This window comes from Nomascus leucogenys, chromosome 13 (genome assembly GCF_006542625.1).
Source record: "Nomascus leucogenys isolate Asia chromosome 13, Asia_NLE_v1, whole genome shotgun sequence".
NCBI lineage: Eukaryota > Metazoa > Chordata > Mammalia > Primates > Hylobatidae > Nomascus > Nomascus leucogenys.
The window spans coordinates 1,285,062-1,309,286 of NC_044393.1; the positions used below are offsets into that span (position 1 = coordinate 1,285,062).

At 59.7% G+C, this 24,225-nt stretch overlaps 1 protein-coding gene and 1 pseudogene across 2 annotated transcripts; both read right to left on the bottom strand.

Annotated features, from left to right (window-relative positions):
• Nucleotides 1-5,985: 5,985 nt before the first annotated feature.
• On the bottom strand, nt 5,986-7,574 carry LOC115837965 (annotated as a pseudogene). The gene has a single exon (XR_004033012.1). The product of XR_004033012.1 is annotated as an uncharacterized LOC115837965 (transcript).
• A 237-nt stretch (nt 7,575-7,811) lies between these two features.
• On the bottom strand, nt 7,812-20,898 carry SLC17A9 (solute carrier family 17 member 9). The gene is given in 13 exon segments (XM_030826031.1): nt 7,812-7,852; nt 7,855-7,890; nt 8,012-8,067; nt 8,596-8,711; nt 9,154-9,188; nt 10,021-10,108; nt 10,657-10,753; nt 10,968-11,064; nt 11,586-11,716; nt 13,381-13,480; nt 16,345-16,484; nt 16,887-17,084; nt 20,756-20,898. Coding segments are annotated over 13 exon segments (1,176 nt in total). The 5' UTR covers nt 20,797-20,898.
• Between the last annotated feature and the right edge of the window lie 3,327 nt (nt 20,899-24,225).

The window sequence follows — 24,225 nt, forward strand, 5'->3', positions numbered from 1 at the left end:
CATCCACTGAAATACGATGTGTGACATAGTCATTACCCTGCTGTTAATTACTAATTAATGAAGCTATTTCAATTAATAGCTTCCCCGCCATCGCTCCCCCTCGGACAGGCCCCCTGCTGGGCACGCCGGGAACACAGACCTCGGCTCCGCGCCAGCAGCCGGCGATGCTGAATATTGATGCCTCAACTTCCACGGTTCTCAATTAAACACGATAAAGTAAATTCTCGTCAAAAGTATATTCCAGCCGCTGCCCATCCTTCCTTCTGACCAACTTGGCAGGACCCAGGGGAGGGGAGGGGCCGGGCAGCCCGGCGGTACCCACTGCTGACAGGCAGAACGCAGCTTGGAGGGCTCCTGAGAGGTGCTCCCACTAGGGCGTCCCCCAGGCATTGTCCCAGCTCGAGTGTCCCCATCCAGGGGGATGGATGTCCAGTGTCCCCAAGGGGGCAAGCGGAGACCTCCAGGTATTGCGGTCCCACAGATGAAGGACAATGGCCCGGAAATGGGGGGACAGCCCGCCCAGAGTGGGGGAGGGGTTATTAACATACTAATGATGGCTATTAAGCGGCCATTAAAGATCCTGATTTAAAGAAATGACAGAAAGGCCGGTGCGGTGGCTCACGCCTGTAATCCCTGCACTTTGGGAGGCCGAGGCAGTGGATCATGAGGTCAGGAGATCAAGACCATCCTGGCTAACACGGTGAAACCCCGTCTCTACTAAAAATACAAAAAATTAGCCAGGCATGGTGGCGGGTGCCTGTAGTCCCAGCTGCCTGGGAGGCTGAGGCTGGAGAATGGCGTGAACCCGGGAGGCGGAGCTTGCAGTGAGCCGAGATCGCGCCACTGCACTGCAGCCTGGGCGACAAAGGGAGACTCCATCTCAAAAAAAGAAAGGAAAAGACAAGATAGATAAGCGCCTCTTACAGTGACCAGGAGGGGAGGTGAGCAGGACAGCCCTGGGGAGGCTGGCCTGGGGCGGTCCGGGCCTGGGGACAGGACCTGAGGGTCAGGGAGCTCGGGCAGGCACAGCCCCAGCCCTGGAGGGACATGTGGGGAGTGGGGCGGGAGGACTCAGGGCAGTGGGCTTGGGGAGAAGCCGGGAAGTGACCAGGATGGGGCCTCTGGGGCTTGTGGGCTGCGAGGCTGGCAGGGGCAGCCGCGGCTCGACTGCAGCGCGCCGGGAAACTCGTTCTCCCCCCCACAGGCCTCTGTGTTTCCCAGCTTCTCCGGACCGGTCATCACAATAGTAAATATTTCCAGCAGGACTCCCTGTCACAAGGACTCGAAATCTTTGTGCAAAGTCCCGTGGGAAAGAGCAAGCACAGAGCTCGGTGGGCACTGCAGCGCCCGGACCACCAGAGCTGGCACCACCGCATGTGACCCCACCCCAGCCCGTGTCCCTGAGCCGGTGTCCTCAGTGATCCTGTGCCCACAGCCCTGTGCCTCGCCCAGCCTCCCCAAGCCCGCGGACCCGGAGCCGCCCCTTAGACGATGATTGTCCTGGATGGGGCCGGGACTGCAGCCCCCACCACAGAACTCCTACCTGAGCCGTCTGTCCACACTGCAGCCCGGCCCTGCCCTGCTGGGCCCTGTGGTCTTTGAGGGGAAGGGCATGGGGGTGTGCTGGACCATGGGGAGGGGCGGCGAGGAGAGCCTGGAGCTCTGCCCTGGGCCAGGATTCTGACCCTTGTCCTTTAAGGGGGAGGCAGGACACGCTACTACCCCGGGGGAAGGACGCGCTGTGGTGACCCAGGCTGGGGACGGAGGGGATGGTGAAAGGGTTCTTGCCCTCCGTGCATCAGGCCCCTCAGGCACACCCACCAGTCCTGAGAGGATCGGGTGCCCACGCCCGGCCCCCTCCCCCGCTCCTGGGCCTCACACTCTCCCTCCTCCCACCCCAAACTGGATGTCACTTTGCCCCCTGCCATCCCCCACGCTGTTCCTCCACCTCGTAGGTGTCCGTTCCAACCCTTTCCCTTCTCTCACAGCAGAGCGGCTGGCTCCTCCCCCACGCTGAGTCCCAAGCAGGAGACAGCTTTGCTGGGAGCTCAGAGCCGCCACAGCCCTGTCCGACGGCACCCTCTGTCGGCCCGACAGCGAATGACCGCCACGGCCAGGTCCTGAGGTTGTGTGCACACTCAGACATGAACACACAGACGTGCGTATTCACACGCACACGCACATGCGGCAACTTGCACACTCAGGCACATGCACACTCGGATGCGTGCACACACGCATGCTCAACCCACAATTCAAACACAGGGTCACACAACTCATAAATGCACACACAGACACACATTCTCCCACACACACTCAAACACAGGGTTACACAAATACACAGACACACACGCTCCCACACACACTCAAACACAGGGTCACACAAATAGACACACACGCTCCCACACACACTCAAACACAGGGTCACAACTCATAAATACACAGGCAGACACTACACGCTCCCACACACCTCAAACACAGGGTCACACAACTCATACACAGACACTACATGCTCCCACACACAAGGGTCACACGACCCATAAATACACAGACACGCTCCCACACACGTTCAAACACAGGGTCACATAACTCATAAATACACACACACATGCTCCCACACACACTCAGAGGGTCACACAACTCATAAATACACACACAGACACACTCCCACACACACTCACAGGGCCACACAACTCATAAATACACAGACACACATGCTCCCACACACACTCAAACACAGGGTCACACAACTCATAAATACACACACAGACACACACACTCCCACACACACTCAAACACAGGTCACACAACTCATAAATACACAGACACACATGCTCCCACACACACTCAAACACAGGGTCACACAACTCATAAATACACATACGCTCCCACACACGCAGGGTCACACAACTCATAAATACACACACAGACACACACACTCCCACACACTCAAACACAGGTCACACAACTCAAAATACACAGACACACATGCTCCCACACACACAGGGTCACACAACTCATAAATACACACACAGACACACACGCTCCCACACACTCAAACACAGGGTCACACAACTCACACAGACACGCTCCCACACACTCAAACACAGGGTCACACAACTCACACACACAGACACACACGCTCCTACACACATTCAAACACAGGGTCACACAACTCATAAATACACACACAGACACAGATGCTCCCACACACAGCCCCAGCCGGCCAGAGCCCCTGCTTCCAGGGCACGAGGGCGCTGAGAGGGGCCGTGGGCCCCGCCGCCTCCTCCTGGCTTTCGGCTGCCCACAGGCTCCAACCTAGCAGCAGAGTGGTTTGTCGGGGAGGCGGTTCCGAAAATCCAGACCCAGAAATGGGAGCTCCTCGTGGGCCAGCATCAGGATCTGAAGTACGGGGGCTTCGGGATCCAGGTCTGACGTGGCACTGACAGCACGTTCTGCCCTCTAGCAAGGTCCCAGGAGGGCGGGCACCGAGCTCGAGGACCAGGAGCCTGTGTGCGGCTGGGGTCTCCTGCCCGAGGCTATCCCGTGCTGGCCTGCATAGAGGCCTCCAGGCTCAGAATCCACCCAACCAGGCCCTGCCACTCGCTGCCTCCGCAAATGACCACAGGGCCTGGACGCTCCTCCCCAGCCTTCCCAGGCAGGTTCCCTCTCATTCCCGCCCACATCCCAGCTCCTCCGCCCCAGCCCGTGTCAGGACTGCCACTCGAGCCTGGAGCTGACCTGGCAGAGGCAGTCAGCAGCTATGGCCGAACAGCTCATGGAAGAAGGAGCCAGCACACGGGCAAATGGACGAGCATGCTCTGGCATCAGCGCTCACTCTGCGGCTGAGGAGCACCATCCCGCGGTGCATTTTATTCCCGACCAGGGGGCCAGGGGGTTGGGCTCCCACAGCTCCTGCACCACGATCCTGCAGAGCTGCACCACGGGGTGCAGATGGCATCTGGGCCTGTCTGCTGGAGCTGGAGAACCAGCAGACCACCCACAGGCTCCCTGACTCCCGACCGTCTCGGGTTCCAACATCCACCTGAGGAAAGGCCAGGGAGGTGGCACCCAGAAGCCGCTGGGAGGGAAGGGGGTGGGCCTGCCTGCCGTGCCTGGGCCTGCGCCCCCACATCCCACATGACGGCCTCCCCGGCCTCCACTCTGCAAGGAAGTGACAAACTCCACAGAATCCAGAGGGCCTAGGAATGTTGGTCCCGCAGGACTGTGCAGCCCAAGGGGCGGCCGCACTGCCCACCTAGTCCTCTATCGCTTCTGGGTTCTCCACTCCAGTTCCCTGGGCAGGGCTGCCTCCTTGCTCTCAGACATTTTACGGCTGGCTGTGGATTTTAGGCGGTGCTGACTGGTTGGGCACCATGGTTCATGCCTGTAATCCCAATACTCTGGGAAGCCATGGTGACAGATCACTTGAGCCCAGGAATTCAAGGCCAGCCTGGGCAACACAGTGAGAGCTGGGCGTGGTGGTATGCACCTGTGGTTCCAGAGGCTGAGGTGGGAGGATCAACTGGAGTCAGGGAAGTTGAGGCTGCAGTGAGCTGTGATTGTGTCACTGCGTTCCAGCCTAGGTGATGGAGCAAGACCCTGTCTCCAAAAAGCAAAAAACAAAAGTAGGGCGAGGGCCGGGCGTGGTGGCTCATGCCTACAATCCGAGTACTTTCGGAGGCCGAGGCAGGTGGATCACCTGAGGTCAGGAGTTCGAGACCAGCCTGGCCAACGTGGTGAAACCCCATCTGTACTAAAAATACAAAAATTAGCCGGGTGTGGTGGCAGCTGCCTGTAATCCCAGCTACTTGGGAGGCTGAGGCAGGAGAATCGTTTGAACCCGAGAGGTGGAGGTTGCAGTGAGCCAAGATCAAGCCACTGCACTCCAGCCTGGGGGAGAGAGTGAGCCTCTGTCTCCAAAAAATAAATAAAATAAAAATAAAATGTGCTAACTGCACACTCGTGTGCATAGGTCCATCAATGGGTGAACAGATACACAAAACATGGCTTATCCACACAATATTCAGCCTTAAAAATGAGAAAAATGCTGACACTTGCTACAAAATGGATAAAACCGGAGGATTCTCTGCTGAGTGAAAGAAGCCAGACGCAGGCAAACCCAGCGTCCGTCCACTCGCACTGGTCCCCAGAGCAGCCACACTTACAGTCGAGACACGAAGTGGAGTGGGGTTGCCGGGGCTGGGGGAGAGCAACGGGGAGCTAAGCTTTAATGAGCACAGAGCTTCGGTTTGGGAAGATGAGAAAGTTCTGAAGGCAGAGGGTGGCGGTGGCTGCACAACGCCAATGTACCTAATGCCACAGAACCGTGCACTTAAAAATGGCTAAAATGGTAAATTTTATGTTATGTAGATTTAGTGCAAGATGAGGAGGAGAGACAGCAATTCATTCACAGCGCACGGGCCCCACCCCTGAACTCAGCTGCAGGTGGGTTTCTCGGGCTTGGCTTCCCGGCCTCCAGACAGCAACTGCCAGGCTTCTGGAAGCCCCTCCTCCCCCGAGACCCTCCAGCGGCGTCCAGCAGTCCAGCAGGGCCGTCCCGAAGCCTCCGTGGGGGTGATGTGGCACCATGGGTACAGCCACAGGGTTGGGCTGACCGAAACTGGAGAGATTGTAGGGGAACATTTGTGCTCAAGTGCAAGATTCCACTTTGCCTTTCCACAGCACACCTGGGCTGTCTGACTCTATGAGGGCCCCACATCTTGGGAAAGCTGGGTGGACAGCTGATAACAGGGCACATTGCTGTCATCTTTGGACACGCAGGACCCCTGGCGGCAAAGGAACCCCGAAACCCAGCCTGGCTCTGCTGGCACGCTCATTTCAACACTCCCGGCCTAGGAGTCTGTTCCTGGGATTCTCCTTTGACCTGATTCCAACGTGTCACTCCTTTCCTCATGAATTAGTTACAAAAAGTCTTTAACACGTGTTCACTCTCAAAAAACAAAGGTGTTAAATAGAGTAACAGTCTTCTTTTTGAATAGTTTAATAGTTATTATTTAAATAAGGCTTTGGCGTGCTTTTCCACATTTTTAGGTTTTTTTCTCTACGTGTACACCTTGCAAGATGTATCATTAACTCATGAAACCACCAGCTCCTCAGGCAATGAAAAGGGAGGTAGAAAGAACGCCAGAAAGGTGGGTCTGTGTGTTCTGGGGTGCATGGGGCCTGCCCCCGAGGAAGGTGCCAACCGTCCCTGGAGAGCAGAATCACCAGGCCTGGGAAAGCCGTGCGGGTTCGAGAGCCTGCGCCATGGCCATGCTGGGCAGGGCCCAAGGGGTGCCCAGGCGTCTGCCCACTGAGAACACTGTTAGTGCAGAGGGATCCACAGGAGGGGAGAGCGGCGCCACGGTCCCAGAAACGGGCAAGGGTCTCTAGCCCGCCACCTACCCACTGCCCTGGGGGTCTCTGTCAGGCTGCTGGGAGACGCAGAGACTCTGAGGTCGTGTCTAAAGGGTGGCTACCCGGGGAGGCTGGGCAGAGTCTGGAGACATTTCTGGCTGTTGTCTGACTGGGAGGAGGGAGGGTAGGTGCTGCTGGCTGGGGGTGGGTGGAGGCCAGGGATACCTTTAAGCATCCTACAGTGCACAGGACAGCTCGCACTAAGGAGGACAGCCTGCCAGAGACACAGCAACGTGGGCTGGGATTGGGGAGGCTACAGCCTGGTGCCAGCCTCACACCGGCAGGCAGGCGCTGCAGGAGGCTTGCGGAGAGCACGGCGACCACGGGAGGTTTGGCGGGAACCACGAGGAACAGATCGTGGTGGGAATGAGGCTGCGCCTACTAACGATAACCCCACTCACCCTGACGGCCACACCAGCCTGTGAGGAGGACAGGGCCGAGCCCGCTGGCAGGTGGGGAAACTGAGGCCCAGAGAGCAGTGAGCCTGGTCTGGACCCAGGCCCACCCCACCCTCCCACCAGCTGGTGTGGACTCTCCTTAAGGAGCTTCGGGCTCCATGGTGGTTTGCGTTCCTCTCTGCTCGTGCGTCTGACGTGGAGTGACCAAGTCGCACACACTGAGTCCCCTCTGTCCCGGGGCTGCTGGCACCTGGGTCCTTGGAGAGGCTGTGGGATTGGGAGCTAGAGGTCCTCGTGGGTGGAGCTCAGGTCCACCCTCTGGGCCTGTCCAAACACCAGGAAGGTGCAGAGCCCCAGGTTGCTGATGATGGCCACAAGGTTGAACAGGCAAGTCCAGGAGCCCGTGGTCTCGATCAAGTAGCCGCCCAGACACACACCCACGACACCTGCCCAAGAGAGGCCCAGGCGGGCTGAGTGCTCCCGGGCAGCCCAGGCCCCACGCCCCACCCTGGTTCCCAGGGTAGTGCCAGGGAAGGGCTGGGGGTCTAGCGCCTGATAGAAGCCCCCATGGTTCCCAGGGCTGAATTCAGTGTCCCAGCTGTGGGTCAGGCTCAGACTTGGAGGGTCTTGGAGAGGCAGAGATCTCACAGGCCATCCAGGAAATGGCCTGGTAACAAGTCCCCCTTGTCCCGCTGAAGGGGAAATGAGAGCCACAGGCCGGCCCAGGCGAGGCTAAGCTGGAGGACCCCCATCATCCATGGCACTCAGCGGGGCCAGGCGGTGTCCCGGGGACCCCGGGGACCCAGGATGGGAACATATCTGTGAGTCAGGGCAGATGGCAACCCATGAGCCACCTGTCGTCAGCAAAGCCCAGTGAAACCTGGAAGGCAGCCACATCCTCCTCTCCTGGGCCTGCTCTGGGGTCTGTGCCCTCCTCTGACACCGGGACCCCCTCTGAAGGGAGGCACACCCCCACCCTGCAGCACCTCGGTGGGCTCAAACCCCAGAGACAGGGGAAGTCCTAGGCACGGAGGCCCACCCTCACCTGCCAAGGCCCCGGCTGTGTTGGCCACACCTGTGAAGAGGCCAGAGCGAGAGAGAATATGGACGGTCAGCGAAAGCCCTCCGGGATCTCCCATGGCCCACCCACCCGGAGGCCCAGGGAGGGGCAAAGCTGGGGTGGGCAAGGTCCTCACCAAACAGAAAGCCGGCGCAGGACGGGGCCAAGTCCTGGATGTTAACAGAAATGCCACTGTGGGGAGGAAAGAGGGTGGTGAGCGGCCCTGGCCACCACCGAGCTCGTGGCCCAGGGTTGTCACGGGGGAAGTGGGGAAGCAAAGTCTAGTGGAGCCACGGGAGGGGCTGGGAGATGCCAGGCCCGCTCCCTGGCCAAACACTGCAGCCCTGCACACCACACCAACGCCAGCCCCAGCCGCCCACTGGCCTGAGCGCTGCAGCCCTGCACACCACACCAACACGAGCCCCAGCTGCCCGTCTTCATGGGGGACCCAGTGCAGGAAGCGACTCCTTAGAGTTAAGCGCTTGGGGGAAAGCACGTCTGCACAAGTCATGCGCACGTGCTGCTCACTGATGTGAATTGCTGGTTCCTAAAGAACTCCTATTGAGTCTTCAATGCAGTCGCTGCCCAGCAGCTTGGGAAGGGGGTGAAGTGTGAGGAAGACACTCAGAGAGAGGCGGACAGTGCTCCCTCTTCACATGCGCGGGCCTGGGGCATGCGGGCAGCATGGTGGCTCTGGTGGATGGAGCAGTCAGCCCTCACCTGTGGTTGAAGGTCTGGAGGCCGATGGAGGCTGATGCAAAGACTACAGACTCATAGAAGCTGGAGGTGTGGCCCAGGCACAGAGCAAAGACGCTGGAGAGGCCAAGGCCCATGCCCTGCAGGAAAGCGCCACCGTGACGGGCAGGCACCCGGCCCGCCTGCAGCTGGGCCCTCTCCTGACTCGGCCGCCCGACAGCCCCCCTGGGCGCACTGCACAAGGGTCAGGTCGGCTGGGACCGAAACCCTCTCTCAGACCAGGACCCCTAGAGGAGATCTGGGAGGAGGCGCCGCAAGAATCAGCCCCGCTCCAAGGGGGAGGCCCTATTCGACGCGGGCAAGCTCAGGCTGGGCCCAGAGGGGCACAGGATGCTGACCCCAGCCTGCCCCCCAACAGCTGTCTAAACAGCCCCCTCTGGGCCCCAGTGCTGGACACATGGAGAGGCCTGGCATTTGTGTGGTCCCAGACATCAGGTGACTTGGGGACACAACCCTGCGGTCCTGGGAGACCCTGAACAAAGCGGGGATATCCAGAGAGAATGACTGGAATGATTCTCCTACCTGCATGAGCTTCCGCACCGTGATGGCTCTGTAACCTACGAGGGGAGGCCAGGGAAGGGGCTCCCGTTAGCCCTTTCGTGCTGACACCCCAGACGGCACCCAGAGGGGGTCCCATCCCGAATGGCTGCAGAGGGGCAGCAGCGGAGGAAGAGGCTTGGGGCTCAAGACAGCTGTCCCGTGCTGCAGGCAAAAACGTGTGCACACGTGTGTGTGTGGTGCAGCTGCCAGGCAGCATGTGTGCCCTTGGAAGGTTCCCAAGGCGTGGGTTTGGGCAGAAACACAGAAGAACAGCCACACGGCAGTTACAGAGGCGGAAACAGGCGAGCGGCCCCACTTCCTCTGCTGCCCCAGATTTTCTAGCTTTTCCACAACGAATGTGTATTCCTTTTGCAATTAGGACAAACATGAACATTTTAAGAATAGGGATACATGTGTGGAGAGAGCACGTGGGCACGCGTGTGCATCCGCCTGTGCGTGTCTGTGCAGCGGCCACGGCACTAGGGGAGGAAACACGCAGCCCACTCAGGGCTCATCCCAGTGTGGGTCTGGAGCACGTGGGACAGAGACGGAAGCTCTTCCAAAGGTTCAAGGATGCTTGTAACCTCTGACCCCTCCAGGTGCCTTCCCGGAGGGTCAGGGGCTGCATCCAGCCCCCAGGGTGAGCTCCACAGTCACGGTGAGACCAGACCCTCTCACCACAGTCTAACCCCACCCTTTAAGGAGGAGGCCGAGCCTGGAAAGAAGTGCCCCTCTGTCCCAGCTCTCCGTGTGCTGAAGCTGCACCCCCAGGAGGGGAGCATCCTGCCCCTCAAAAGAGAGGTGAACCAGGGTGTGGCCTCTGGCCCCAGTCCCCTCCCTGGGGCTCACCCTGATTGATGAGATGATCAGAGAGAAACCCGCTGAATAGACTGGCCGGAATCGCCACCAACCAAGGCACCACGTTGAAGATCCAGCCCTGCAGGGGGGAGTGTGGCCTCAGAAGGGGCCAGGGCTGGCACCTGGCCATCTGGAAGAGGATCCTTAGGCTGGACAGCCCTCCCGTGCCCACCACTGCCCAGGAAAGCTCTCCGGCAAGGCCAGCCCTGCTCCTGGGAATGTGCAGCTCTTGACCACCACCCGGCCGGGCAGCAAGACAGCCTCAGAGAAGGAACCGTGCTGACCGCAGGTGACCCCTCTGTCCACATCCCGGCTTCTGCACCGGCCTCCTCGGGCTCTGAAGTCGGGCTCTGTGGGCCAGCAGGTCACCGGTGAGGGCAGGGAGGGCTGCAGCCGCAGCAGGAAGGCACCGAGTGCCCGCATCATTTCCAGCCTCAAACACAGAAACCTGCCCCGAGCATGGACGGGGTCCTCTCCAGAGGAAGAGCCTGGCAGTGCCAGGACCCTCAGAGTCCAGGAGGAGCCGAGGGTTCCACCATCTGCAGGCCAAGGACCCACGGTGCCTGGTGCAGCTCAAACCTCGTACCTTCTGGGCGCTCCTTCACCCTGCGGGAGCCGCCGACTCACCTTGGCATCAGGGAAGGTCTCCTTGAAGAAGGTGGGCAGCCAGGAGAGGAGGATGAAGAAGGAGCAGGCTGCAGAGAGCTGGGAGACGACGGCTGCCCTGCGGTGCCCAAGGGTGGACCATGACTCTGGTGCCGCACAAGCTGGCCGGGCCTGTGGGACCCACCCCGAGAGGCCTCCCCTGGGGGCCAGAGTCCCACTTCTCTGAGCCCTAGGCCCTGCTGGTTCAGGGGCTGTCAGGTCCAGCCAGGTTCACACCCCCATGGTCACCGGCCCGGCCGCTGCTCCAAGGGGCAGCACAGGTCCCAGCTCACCAGACAGCAGGCTTCCGGAAGAGCCGTCTCCAGGGGACTCTGCTGTGCCTGGACACCGGCAGGCCTTGGGCCAGGACACTCAAGGCCAGGATGAGATCTGAGGGAGCAACGGTGTCAAAGTGACGGCTGTCAGGGCGGGAGGTGCCGTCCGCTGCCAAAGGATTGGGGATTTGGGGGTGGTTCCAGAGGGGTCAGCAGGCCTCGTCCATGCCTCAGGCTGCACATGGGCGCCAGCCTCCCGTGGCCTTCTCTACCAGGCACCTAACAGGTAGCATCACCTTTGAGAACCGCGTTCTGAACGACCCTCCCCACGGCCTCTTCCAGAGCCCCCTCCTGGCCACCCAAAGACTTGGCTGCTCCTGCACCCTGCCTGGACCTGTGCCCAGCCGGTTTTCCTGGGTGTCTGCCTTAGCCCTAGATGGAACCTTCCAGATCAAATTGGGTGGCAGAGCCGCTGACAGCTCAGCACCCGAGCACTTTTCCTCACTGGTGGATTCTTTGGGAGGTCAAAGCTGCCGTCTCCAGGCTCCTGCTCCAGGCTGCTCAGCGGCTGCCACCAGGGGAGGAGGCACTGGGCAGCCGTGGGCGCCTGGGACTAGCCCGCCCTGCCTGCGTTACCTTTTTCACTCAGCAGGTACCTGTACACGTACCACACCCAAAGCAAGGTGAGGCCGCCGGAGAAATAGAAGATGCTCTGCCAGCCGTACCATTCCAGGAGCAGGGAGCCCACTGCCCCCGTCAGCAGTGTCCTGCAAAGACAGGGGGAGTGTGGCCAGGCCCCTCAGCGGCACCACTTGGGTGAGGAGGGGCCTCTCAGAAACCCCACCCTGGTGCAGGCTGAGCCCCTGGAGAAGAGGGTGTTTTCATCGCCTTCAGAGCAGCAGCTCAGAAGCCACCGTCCCGGCCTATTTTGTTAAGGACTTCGGGTATTCAGGGGAGACTCCGGACACACAGGGCTGGGGCGGACCCCGGACCAGCCACGCGTGTGTCCCAGTCGGGCGGCTGCTGTGGAACTCACATTGCTTTTCACATCTTGCTTCTAGGCCTTCAAATTGGCCTACAATTTGTCATGTGGATCCTTTTCAACTAAAAACGGCACCAAGGAGGAGACAGTGATGAGCATATACTACAATGAAACTCCCCACGGTTTTTGTGCTTCAAACATCATTGAAGATAAAATTCAAAAAGACTTCTCGATGCAAAAATACCACGACGGCCAAATCCAACAACCCCCATCCCGTTCCCATGATTTTATTGTCCCAAATGGCCCCTCAGAGGCTCCCTTCTGGGTATGACCTGGCTGGCGGCCCAGCCCCCCTCTGCTGCTGAGGCCCCTCCACTGGCACCGGGTGGGGGGATAGTTAACATCATGGCAAAAGGAGGAAGAGAGAGAGCCCCAAAGCGGGGCCTGGCATCCAGATGGGGCCTCCTTACTCCCGCGGAGCCTCTGCGGGGTGGACACAGCTCCTGGGGCAGCAGGACTTGGCCTTGGGCACTAGGGCGGGCTGGGGTAGCACTATTCCTGCCCCTCCCAGCCCACACTTGACCCTGTCTCCGCTTCCCACCTGGGTGCAGAAAAACCGCAGGACACTCAATGAAACCGGGTTTTGGAGAAGTGAGGATTCATTCTTTAGTAGAACTATATCCCCTCCAGTTTATCTGAAATTCACATTCCTCTGGGCAGTCTGTTTTTATTTAATGAATCTGGTCACTCTAGGCCTGCCTGGGGCTGCTCCCGGCCCCACCTACAGCGGCCGCCTCCGCCCCTCTGAACCTCAGCAACAGTAACACGAGGGCCTGAGCCCCGCAACTGGGAAGCCCCGGTCAGCTCCTGCACCCATCCACCCTGCTACAACCACTGGGAAGGCCTCCCACCCCAGGCCTGGCCTCGATCCAGGCCACCAGCATCGCTAGAGGGTCTGGAGCTGCCCAAGGAGCGGGCACTGGGAGGGAGGACTGAGGGGCACGGGGTTGCCGTGTTGTGGATGAGGACAAGCCGCCCTCCAGCCAGCTGATAGGCCCACCCTGGCCCAGACGCTCCCGGGCTCACAGACTCTCCTGGCGGGGGTGGGGGCCAGAGGAGGGTGGGGACGGCATCTGGCTTTGTTAGCACAGATGAAAGAAAATGAGATGATATGGCCGCTCCTCCAACCCATGTCCCCAAGTCCCAGCCTCATCACCTGCCAGCCACTCCAGAAAGGCAGAAATATGCACAAAGCAAGCGCGGTGCCCGGGGCTGGTACCTGCAGAGCACAGCCTCGGGCTACAGAGCCCAGAAGGCGCCTGCGGGACCCGTCTCACCCATGGTGGCCCTGCTGGCCTATGTGGCCCATGCCCCACGCAGACCAGGGGCCACTCGGCAAGGGGCTCACCTGGTGGCCTCTCCTGGGCCCTGTCTTAGGCCAGGACTTACCCAAACTGGGAGCCGGCGCCCACGATGCTGTAGGTGAAGGCTCGCTCACTCTCCCGCACCTTCTGCGACAGCAGGCTGGTCAGGGCAGGGAAGTAAACCCCTGCAACAAGTGGAGGGAGGGTCTCTCGGGGTCCATCCAGGGAGGCTCGTCCCGGCCCGTCTGCTCAGGTTTGGGCTGTGATTCCAGAGGATGTCCATCTGTCCCTCTCGCTCACCTCCCCACCCGAGGGACCAGCAGGGCAGGGCTTTTGGTGCCACTGAGGAAACAGAGTCCTTTTGGGCGAGGCTCGCTCAGGGTCATGCCACCCGCATAGCTGAGGGAAACACCCCTGCTTCCAAGCTAGCCCTCCCACCCCACGAACACGCACATGTGCACACTCTCACCACTGGCTTCCAGCTGTGCTCTACAGAGTCCTCGCACCAACATACACACACGCGCCTGCACACACACGTGTCTACTGGCACACTTCTTGGCAGTGCTGCACGGTGCTCACACTGATGCAGATACATGCATACGCACGAAGATACACACCTGCGTGCACAGAAACCTGCCGCACGCGTGCACAGACACATACATCCCCCAGGAAAGCTGCCCTTCCCTGTTTTATAAACTGAGCTTCCTCCCAGGATTTCTTTTGGACCGCTTTAGAAGTTTGGAAACCACCTTACCACCCCATGCAGCTCCACATCCAGAGGGCTCTGAGCCTGACCTGGAGGGACTCTGCGAGGGGAGGCACCACGGAGCCACCGTGACAACAGGAGCTTGTCCCCCAAACTCACGGGCCCTGTCTACAGGGCACTGATGCTACCCCACAGGGGGGCATCGTCAAACAGACGGCCACACACAGGAAGCGCCTGCCTGGCCAGCGCTCACTCACAGGCTCACGGCCCAGAGGCAGGGCCCATTCCCTCACTCCCTGGAGGGAGGCTGGGGGCTGCCTGGCAGAGCTCTGTGGGGCTCCCTCCAGAGTTCCAATGCCCCACAGCAAGAGCCACAGGTCTTGGGACACCCGGCATCTCCGCTGTGCTCGAGGACAGCGTGCACAAACACGGCAAAGCCAGCCGCAGGTGGTGCCCACGGTTACCACGCAGCCGCCATTGCTGCCCCCCAGACCCCCAGAGTAGGCTCGTGGGCACAGGATGACATCCGACATTGAGATGTGCCAGACTTTGAAGGTTTCTAGAAAACAGAATGTGCCTCAGGTGCCAAGTCATCGCAGCACAAGCTAGGCCCTGCAGAGGAAGCGCAGCTGGAGCTGGCAGCGAGCCTACAGGGTCTGGCTGCCTGCTGGGTCCCCAGAGCTGCCCATGAGGACAGCCACCTGCTTCAGGGCCAAGGGTCTTCTCAGCAACACCTAGGAGGCATTGGTCAGCCCAGTCTGAGGCAGTGCCACCATTTTCTTCACAGCTTCAGCCTTAGGACCCTCCTCCCTCACCCCAAAGACCCTCCAGTAAACAACGATGAGGGCCCCCACCCCCCGCCAGGCCTGTCCTCCCCTCCAGGTTGATTCATTCATTCCTCTCCTCCTCCTCCAGCTCCTGCAGTGGGGCCCGGGCAGTGCCTGGGGAGGCGGTGATGCTGGAGGGGCTGGCTCTGGGATGGGGCCTCGCAGTAAACACACAATCCTAAATCCTCAGTTGCACTCGCTGCACCCTCTTCTGAGGGTGGGCCATGCATGGGGCCCTTGTTCTCATGTGACACCCCGTGACCATGAGAGTGGCCTCTCTCCTGGGCAGACCCCCTTCCTCTGTTATGGAGAGAGTCCCAGGTAGCACCTTCCAGGCCGTAACCTTGGGGAGTGAGGGTGTGGAGAGGGAGGAGAACGCGGCCTGGGAGTGAACTCCCCAAAGTCTCCGGACTTGGAGGAGAAGGAGGGCAGAGGTTCTAGGGGAGCCATGGCCAGCGCTCTGAACCTGATGCCGGCTCAGGAAGGTAGGGGGAGTCCTGAGTGGGGGTCTGGATGGCCCAGGACACTGGGGGAGGAGTGGCCCAGGCCGGGAACTGCTGATGGGTGGGGTGGCCAGGCAGGCTGGGTTGGGGCAGGCTCTCGGGGCCGGCAGGCCCCTGCAGGTTGGAGGCCTAGCTGTTTCTCCAGGGGACCCCAGCCAAGTAGGGGCCTCCCAAAGCCCCCTTTGCCCCCCACCCACCTTGTTCTCCTGACAATTAAGGCGCTCCAAGGCCCTAGTATCCGAGGAATCATCAGCATACGTGTGACCAAAATGCACAAAACCCAGAGTCCCACAGTGGGTCCTTTGCAGCTGGAATCCGCCACTGAACTAAGGTGTTTGGTGACAAAATTCAGGGGCAGGGGCAAGTTCACTACACAGGTGCCCCCTGTGATCCTGTGTATCACTGCAGAGTGTGCACCTACAGAAGGCACATGCATGGCCACACGTACACCCTCATACGGGCACGTTCACACACGTACACACGCATATGGGCACGCATAAGCACATACACATGGATACGGGCACGCACACACATACACACACATACAGGCATGCACACGCATGCATACCACCTGCAGGCACACATGCACACACACGTGTGCATGCACACATATGTACACACATGCACAAGCACAAACATACATGCACACTGCTCGCATACACGTGTCTGCAGGGACATACGCACTTGCACACGCACACACACAGGTGTACGCATGCATACGGGCATGCCCATACACACACACTTGCACACGCACACACAGGTGCATGCATGCACATGGGCATGCCCATACACACACTTGCACACGCATACACACAGGTGTACGCATGCATGCGGGCATGCACATACACACACACTTACACACACAGGTGTACGCATGCATGCAGGCATGCACATACACACACTTGTACACCACCTGCATGTACCCGTGCACCTGCACACACATCCGTGCACACTCCCCTTGTCTCCCCACCTGGTGCCAGAGCGCGTGAGGGAGCCACCTGAGCTCCCCTTACCTTGGAGCAAGCCCATGAGGATGCGTGAGAAGGTCATGAAGGCCAGGTGGGCACTGCTCAGGTGGGCAAGCAGTGGGGTGACGGCCACGATGGAGCCCCAGGCAGAGGCTGATAGCAGGATGACCTTCTCACCCCCAATCCTGGAGGGGAGACAGAGGGAGGTGAGGATGTGGCTGTGCAGGACCAAGGGGCCCCACCCTGACTCAGGGCAGCCCTCGAGTGGGTGCTCGGAGCTGGGCCTGGCCTGTCTGCCTCTACAGGGCCTGCTCATGACCCCACAGCTGCCTCATGAGGAGACCAGGTACTCCAGGGGAGCTGCCTGCCTCCTCTGCCTGCAGGGCCCTGGGGCCTTGCCAAGCCTGGCCTCTCCCCTCCCAGCTCCCATCTTCCTTTGGGTGGGTTTTCTGCCCAAATTTATCCATCAAGCTCCTTCCCCGGGAGTCACATCCTGTGTGTGCAGCAGCAAAGCCAGCCCACTCGCCCCTGGAGGCCCCAGTTGGGCGGCCCCCACCAGCCTGGAGATGGGGAAGAGGAGCAGTTACCGATCCCCGAGATGGCCGCCCACAACCTGCGTCAGGCAGTAGCCCCAGAAGAAGCTGCTGAGCACGATGCCGGCCTCCTTCTTGTTCCAGCCGAAGTCCTGGCTCATGGAGACAGTGCAGATGGGCATGCTGGAGCGGGCGCAGTACAGAAGGCACGTGCCCAGCAGCAGCGTCCCCGTCCATGCCTGGCACTCGGGCCTGTGGGACAGGAGATGGTCAAGCCCTGGGGAGGCCCCACGGCCCTGCTGCTTCGAGTTCGTCACTCAGAGACCTCCCTCAGGGCTGGGGGACGTGGGACTGTGAATGGGGACAGCTTTGATGGAGGGCAACTTGGCAAGCATTCAAACGCCTAATCGCACCTATCTGCTGACCCCTGGGAGAACACAGGCAGCCAGAAATGAGGCACAGTGGCGGCTGGGAGCAACTGAGTGGCCAGCACTTGCGCAGGTCACGGCAACAACTCATCCCCACAAAAGGTGCCTGGGCCGGGCCCTGCTTGTTCCCCTCAAAGAGAACAGGGGAGAAGGTGACCAGGAGATGGGTGGCAGAGGAGTTGGACACTGGAGAGTCTCACCCCACCCTTCCCAAAAGGTCCTGTCTGCCCCTGCGGGGAGCCGGCTGCAACCCGGGGGTGTGCTCCCAAGAACCTGCCACAGATGAGTGGACGAGGGTGTGCTGTGGACAGAGTGGCAGGTCTCCGTCCTTCTTGGCGCTCTCTCCAAGTCTGCGCCTAGACGCTTCCCACAGGAGAAAAGACCCGCAAGTTGGGCACTGACCACGCCCGAGGTCACAGAGCCAGGCCGGCCAGCTCACACTCCCAATCCTGGTTGAGGGAGGCCCGGCGAGATCTTGGAGGCAAGCACAGGTCGCTCCAGCAGCCCAGAGCTGCATCCTCTGACACCTCCCGCTCTGCCAGAGGCTATCCTGGCTCCAGCCCCTCCCCACAGCAGGGCCAACCATTAACCCCTGGAGTTTGGAGAAAGTCCTGTGGGAGGAAGTGCTGTCTGTCCTGGAACTTGGCAGTGAGTGTGGTTTCACCAGCGTCATTTGCAGCCAGCCTCCACTCTGGGGACAACTGGCTTGCCCCATATCTGGCTGTGGCCTGGGTCTGGGGACCAGGTCTGCTCCCTGGGTTACCACAGAAGGACACAGTCCTCACTGCCAGCCTGCCTAACCCAGTACAGCCCTGGCCTCCACGCCCTGTCCTGGCGTGGTTGATACCCGGGGCCCTGTTATTTACCTGGCCCCAGGCTCTCTGTAAACAGTTTTCATTGACTTAACACACAAGACTTGCAGAAGGGACATGGGGGCCCCACCCTTAACTTTCCACTAAAAGCCACACAGTCCAAAGGTGCCTTTAAAAAGGAGCTTTAGAGCCAGGTACGGTGGCTGTAATCGTAGCACTTCAGGAGGCCGAGGTGGGCAAATCACTTGAGCCCAAGAGTTCAAGACCAGCCTGGGAAACATAGGGACATCCCCGGCTCTACAAAAAACAAACAAAAACAACAACAACAACAACAAAAAGCTTTAAAAATTAGCCAGGGCCGGGCATGGTGGCTCACGCCTATAATCCCAGCACTTGGGGAGGCCGAGGCGGGAGGATCACAAGGTCAGGAGTTCAAGACCAGCCTGGCCCACATGGTGAAACCTTGTAATCCCAGCACTTTGGGAGGCCGAGGCGGGCGGATCACAAGGTCAGGAGATCGAGACCACGGTGAAACCCCGTCTCTACTAAAAATACAAAAAATTAGCCTGGTGTGGTGGCGGGCGCCTGTAGTCCCAGCTACTCGGAGAGGCTGAGGCAGGAGAATGGCGTGAACCTGGGAGGCGGAGCTTGCAGTGAGCCGAGATCACGCCACTGCACTCCAGCCTGGGTGACAGAGTGAGACTCCGTCTCAAAAAAAAAAAAAAAAAAAAAAAAATACAAAAATTAGCCAGGTGTGGTGGCGGGCGCCTGTAATCCCAGCTACTCGGGAGGCTGAGGCAGGAGAATCACTTGAACCTGGGAGGCAGAGGTTGCAGTGAGCCGAGATCAAACTACTGAACTCCAGCCTGGGCCACAGAGTGAGACTCCATCTAGCGAGACTCCGTCTCAAAAAAAAAAAAAGAAAAAAAAAAAAACAATTAGCTGAGTGTGGTGGTGTGCACCTGTGGTCCCAGCTGGGAGGCTGAAGCAGGAGGATGGCTTGAACCCAGGAGGTCGGGGTTGCAGTGAGCCGAGATTGCACCACTGCACTCTAGCCTGGGCGAGAGAGAGAGATTCTGTCTTGAAAAAAAAAAGGGGGGGGGGAGGTGCGGGACCTGTGTCCAGGTGGCTCCCGCCCCGCACTGCCTAGCCGTTAGCTAGAAACAGCAGAAAGCTCAGTTGCACCGACTCTCACCCCCATCGCGGCCAGCACAGTACTGAGAACACAGAGCCACCCCCTGGCCTCCTTGGAAGGAGGAAATCAAGAAGAGCCCTTCCAGGCAAGCAATCTGCCCTACGCGGCAGGCGGCAGCCACAGCCCCTTCTCTGAGCTGGGCAGGTGGTGCTGGCCAGGTGGGCACAGGGGCACCCTCCACAGCCGCTAGGGAGACAAGGATGTCAGGCTGGAGAGGATGACCCAGACAGTTGGCTACCTGAGGGCTGACTAGGACCCCAGGCTGGGAATCTTCCATCCTGCTGGGGGCGTGGGGGACACGGGGTGTGCCAAGAACCGGAAAGCTTTGGGCAGCCTGAACAGCTTCCTCCCACCACTCTGCACTCCCTGAGCCCAGCAGCCTGCTTCCTGTGAACTTGCTAGAGCAAACGGCCCCTGTGCAGAAGCAGCATCCACCGCTGAGCAAACAGGTGGTCACACGGCCCCTCGATTCAGAAAAGGGAACTGTCCGGGGCCAGGCCAGGAGAGCAGCAAACCGGAGAGTGTGGGTGCCGCCCTCCAGCTCTGTTCTCGCCTGGCCCAGCCTTCGTGATGTGGCTGCAGGAGGGAAGGCTAGGAAAAGGCGTGGGCGTGGCAGCTTTGCCCGACAGGCCCCTCCAGAATCCTTGGCACTACCCAATAAGGGCCTGCAAAGGAAGTTGCCAGATATGTGGCAAGGACTCCTTTTTAAACATTGAGCCTGGGAGGGACGTAGTGAAGGTGGAGCCACTCAAACCCAGCCGCCAGAGAGGAGGCCCTGGAGCCCTGGGGAGTTGGCCCTGCCCGACACGCCTGGATGAATGTGGGTGGGGGAAGAGGAAGAGAGCAAGGGGCAGGCCCCGCTGAGGGCAGCCCTCCCCTGTAATTGGCGCCTGACAGGGCTGTGATCTGGGCTGCCAGCTTTTCCCACGCAGCCAGCACTCCCTTCATCTGGGTGCCAACATCCGATGGTGGCACTGCCCCTTTGGGCCTTCCTGCAACTCTTCCCAGCACTTCTAGGGTCCTCAGCCCTCGTACAGCTGGGAACTGGTGGGGCCAGAAGGTGCCATTACCTTGCCATGGTCAGGGTAGGTACCCTGGGGACTCAGTGCAGGCAGGAGACTGCTCTGGAACCCACAGGGCCTGAGTCTAGGCCCAGGGTCCAGCCACTTGAGGCCTCAGCCCAAGACCCAGAGCCAAGGGGTTCAGCAGTGTGGGGGCTGCTCTCAGGAGCTCCCTGGCAGAGGCCCTCCCCAGCTGACCAATGGCCTGCGGTCACCATCTCGCCTGGTTTCTGAGGCGTCACCTGCCCGGGGAGCCTCCTACAGGCAGCAGTGCTGGTGGCCAGGCGACCTGCCCAGGCCCTGCTTCTCCCCACCACCAAATGCTCTGAGAGCTGAAGCCAGCGGGGAGCTTGTCCCCAGTACACAGCTGTCACGTGGTGGCAGGACGCCCCCTGTCCAGCTGCAGGCTCCAGCCCGTGCCCCATACCTGGCCTCCTGACTGTCCCAGCGCCTGCCTGTCAGGGTCATGCATACACAGGGTGGTCCCACCTGGCAGGGGCTATGCCTCCTGACTGTCCAGGACAATGCTCCTGGCCTGGGGAACACAGCCCTGCCTGGAAGAGCCCCAGGAACACTGGCTGGGATAGGGCACTTGCCAGGTCCGGTCTTGGAATCTCATGGCAGGGAGGAAGGACAGGGCACTCACTTCTTTCCACCTCCCAAAAGAAACACAGGAGGCCCCACAGCCAGAGGAGCCCGCCCAGCTCAGCGATCCCCACCTATAGCGTCGTCCCACACGGCAGTATCTCAGCTCCCTCCCCACGGCCCCATCTCAACCGCTCCCACCCCCCCTCCCCTCACCCCCGCCACACCTGGACCACTGGGTGTCCCCGGCCATGTCCCTGCGGGCCTCGTCTGGGGGTGGCTGCATCGGGCTTGGGGTGCTCAGACGGCGTGGGCACAGCTGTGTCCCGGGGCTGCCTCCCAGCCCAGGCTGACCCACCCAGGCAGCACCGCCCAAGTCCACGTGTCAGTCCCAGCGTGCTTCCGTCTGGTTCTCTCAGGACTTCTCGCCCCCAGACGGCCACCAGGGCGGGCAGGCGGGGCAGGGCGGGGCATACCACTCGGGTGCCCGCCCCACCCTGCTGACGTCCCTCCCTGCTGCCCCATAGGAGCGGGGCCGACAGTCACCCTGGCTGGGTCGCCCTGGCTGGTCCGACGCGCCCTGGCTCAGCCCCAGCCGAGGTTAGTGTGGGGGCAGAGGAGGATTCCCAGCAGCAGGCCGGTCAGACTGGGGCTTCAGAGAAGAGCCCTGGTGGTAAGCCTGGTCCGAGAGGTGCCAGCCCATCCCTTGGACATGACAGGGAGCCATGAGTCCGTCTGTCCCGTCTATAAAATGCGGGATGATGGCAGTCCCTGCCTCACCGCTCAAATAAAATTAGGGATAAAGTCTTAACCACGTGCAGAGAGAGTAAAAGTCCAGGGTCACTGATTTTTAAAATGGATCTTTTCGAGGCAGGGATGGGTCCACTCCTGAGCCCTTGGACCAAGCCTGGGAGAGCTGGGCAAATCCAGCGCTGGCCAGTGTCTTCTCAGCAGATGCCTGTGAAGGTTGTCATTGGCCCCTGGGCCCCTGGGTTCCTGGACAAAACGTGTCCTGAGGACCCATCACAGGCCAGGCTCTGGGCTCAGGGGCAGGGGCGATGGGGTGGGGCCCCCACTCTGTGTGCTCCTGCTGCCATGCCAAGGATGAAGCCAGCAGGGGAAGGCCTCAACCATGCAGCCTTTCCCCAGGACGCGGCAGGGCCTGCTCCTCAGGTGTCGCCCCTACCTCCACTAGGGCCCACCTCAGTCCATCCTCCACGCAGCAGCCACCACCCAGCGGCCAAGGGAGACACACCTAAGGCGGGACCCTCCACTTAGAACAGAACCACATTTACCCACCCCTTTCCCCCTAGCCCTCAGGTCTCCCACAGCCCAACCCACTGCACTGCAGGGCCTGCTCCCTAAGCCTAGGGCTGAACAGGTCTTAAAGACACGAGCACCCTAAAAAGCAAGGCCATGCTTTCATCCATCCTGATGTAGGGTAGGGTGGAAAAGATGGTGGCAGAGAGAGGTTTATCGCCCCAAACAGCCCTAGCCCACAGCCAGGAAGTTTGGAAACTGTTGCTAAACATGTCGCTGTCAACAGCACCCTCTTTGAGGTGATTCGCTTCCATTCACTCTGTGATGGTGATTTCCTACCAAGATCCGTGATCATGCCGCAGCAGACATTTGCCATCTGGTTACCCAAAGTCCCCTTCCTCCTGGAGCTGATGTTCTGGGGCAGGTAGACAAAAATCAAAGAAGTGAAAGGGGTAGGGAAGGGGTGTTACTTCAAATAGGTTGGACTGAGGAGGCACCCCTGGACACCTGAGTGAAGGCTGGATGAGCTGAAGAAACGGGCTGCGCGGCGACGGGTGGGTGGGTGAAGGGGCCATCTCACAGGGACATTATGAAGCTGGGTGTTGGTAGTGGCCAGATGGAGGCTCTCCAGGCTTCTGGTTGATTCTGAGAGCTGCCCCGCACCCAAGCATCTTTGAGGCCTGAGGTGAAAAATTATGTACGGACAGTAGACAGTCAACACCTGGGTTTTCAAGGACAGAGGGTGACCTTGTGGACAGGTCACAGCCAGCACCCACTGACCTCTGCTTCTGGAGGGCGGCGTTCCTCCCTCTTGCTGGGCCTGGCCCACCTAACTTCTTCTTGTTTATTTCAAGTGCTGCTATAGGGAGATGACGCTAAAGATTTTTTTTAAAGCAAATCCATGCCTCACTACGTGTGGCTCCCGTTGCTCAGCCTCTGCCTCCACACACCTCGCAGAGGCCCCAGGAGAGCCCAGCACAGCTTCTTATAAACCAAGACAAGCCAGCCCTGGGCCGGGGGCTCCTCCCTGCACCCCTTAGCCCTGCACCCTTCCAGCCCAACTACAATTCTCAAGATGAGGAGTCCATAAAAAGGAGACTGACAGATGGCACTTTCCTCTGCCACGACTGACAGGCAGCAGCAAGAGGGAAGACCACGGTACTGGACATCACGTGCGGGTACTGCCTCAAAGGTGGGGGCACCTTTCGGGCTGAGCTAACCCTGTCAACAGCAGACTGGAAAAAGACAAATAACTGTGAGATGGTGCTTGAAACCAGAAAGATGAAGTCTGCAATGATGACAAATGGATTTGGTGTGATGTGGGTGCGATAACAGAGAATCATTCTTCAAGGTTCTGGAGTTTGTTTTTCTCAGAGCTGGTAAACTCACTGTTCGAATCTTACAAGCACTAGTGTTCAACATTTCTAAAACTGGGAGGGCCCAGTGAGGACTGGGTGGGCACACAAATCTATAAACGAGCACGGACGAACCCTGGGCTGCTGTGACCGCCAGCACCTCTTCCCATTCTTCCACGACCCTCCATGGCAGAGAATTCTTGGTGACAGGTCAGCCTGCTTCACTTTCAAATCCAGCTGGGAAAATTACCAAAGCTGTCAGTCACACACCGTGATCCACAAGAGGGAGAAAACCTTGTTTGTGTGAGGAACGCCTGCAGATGTGTCTCCAGGAAGCAGAAGTCACAGCGAGGCGGAGACCTTGCCTGACACAGGCAGCTCAAGGCAACAGCAGCTCCACCGCTTCTCCCTGGTTCCCAAGCTCATCAGTTCCACCTCAAATACACAGAGACCTAAGGACAGGAGGCGCTGCTGAACCCAGCACTCTTCATCTCCGAAGTGAGCCTGCGGGGTGACCAACTGCCTTGCATGGATGGACAGCTGGCAGAAGAGCCTGCAACGTGACCTGCATTTAAAAACCTGAGAAAACCTGTGGAGGAAACCCACTCACCTTCAGTACTCCTTTCATGAATTCTTTTGGTTATAGCTGTGCCTATGGGTCTACGGGCTTCCCCTGATAAATGGTTTTCTGTACTAT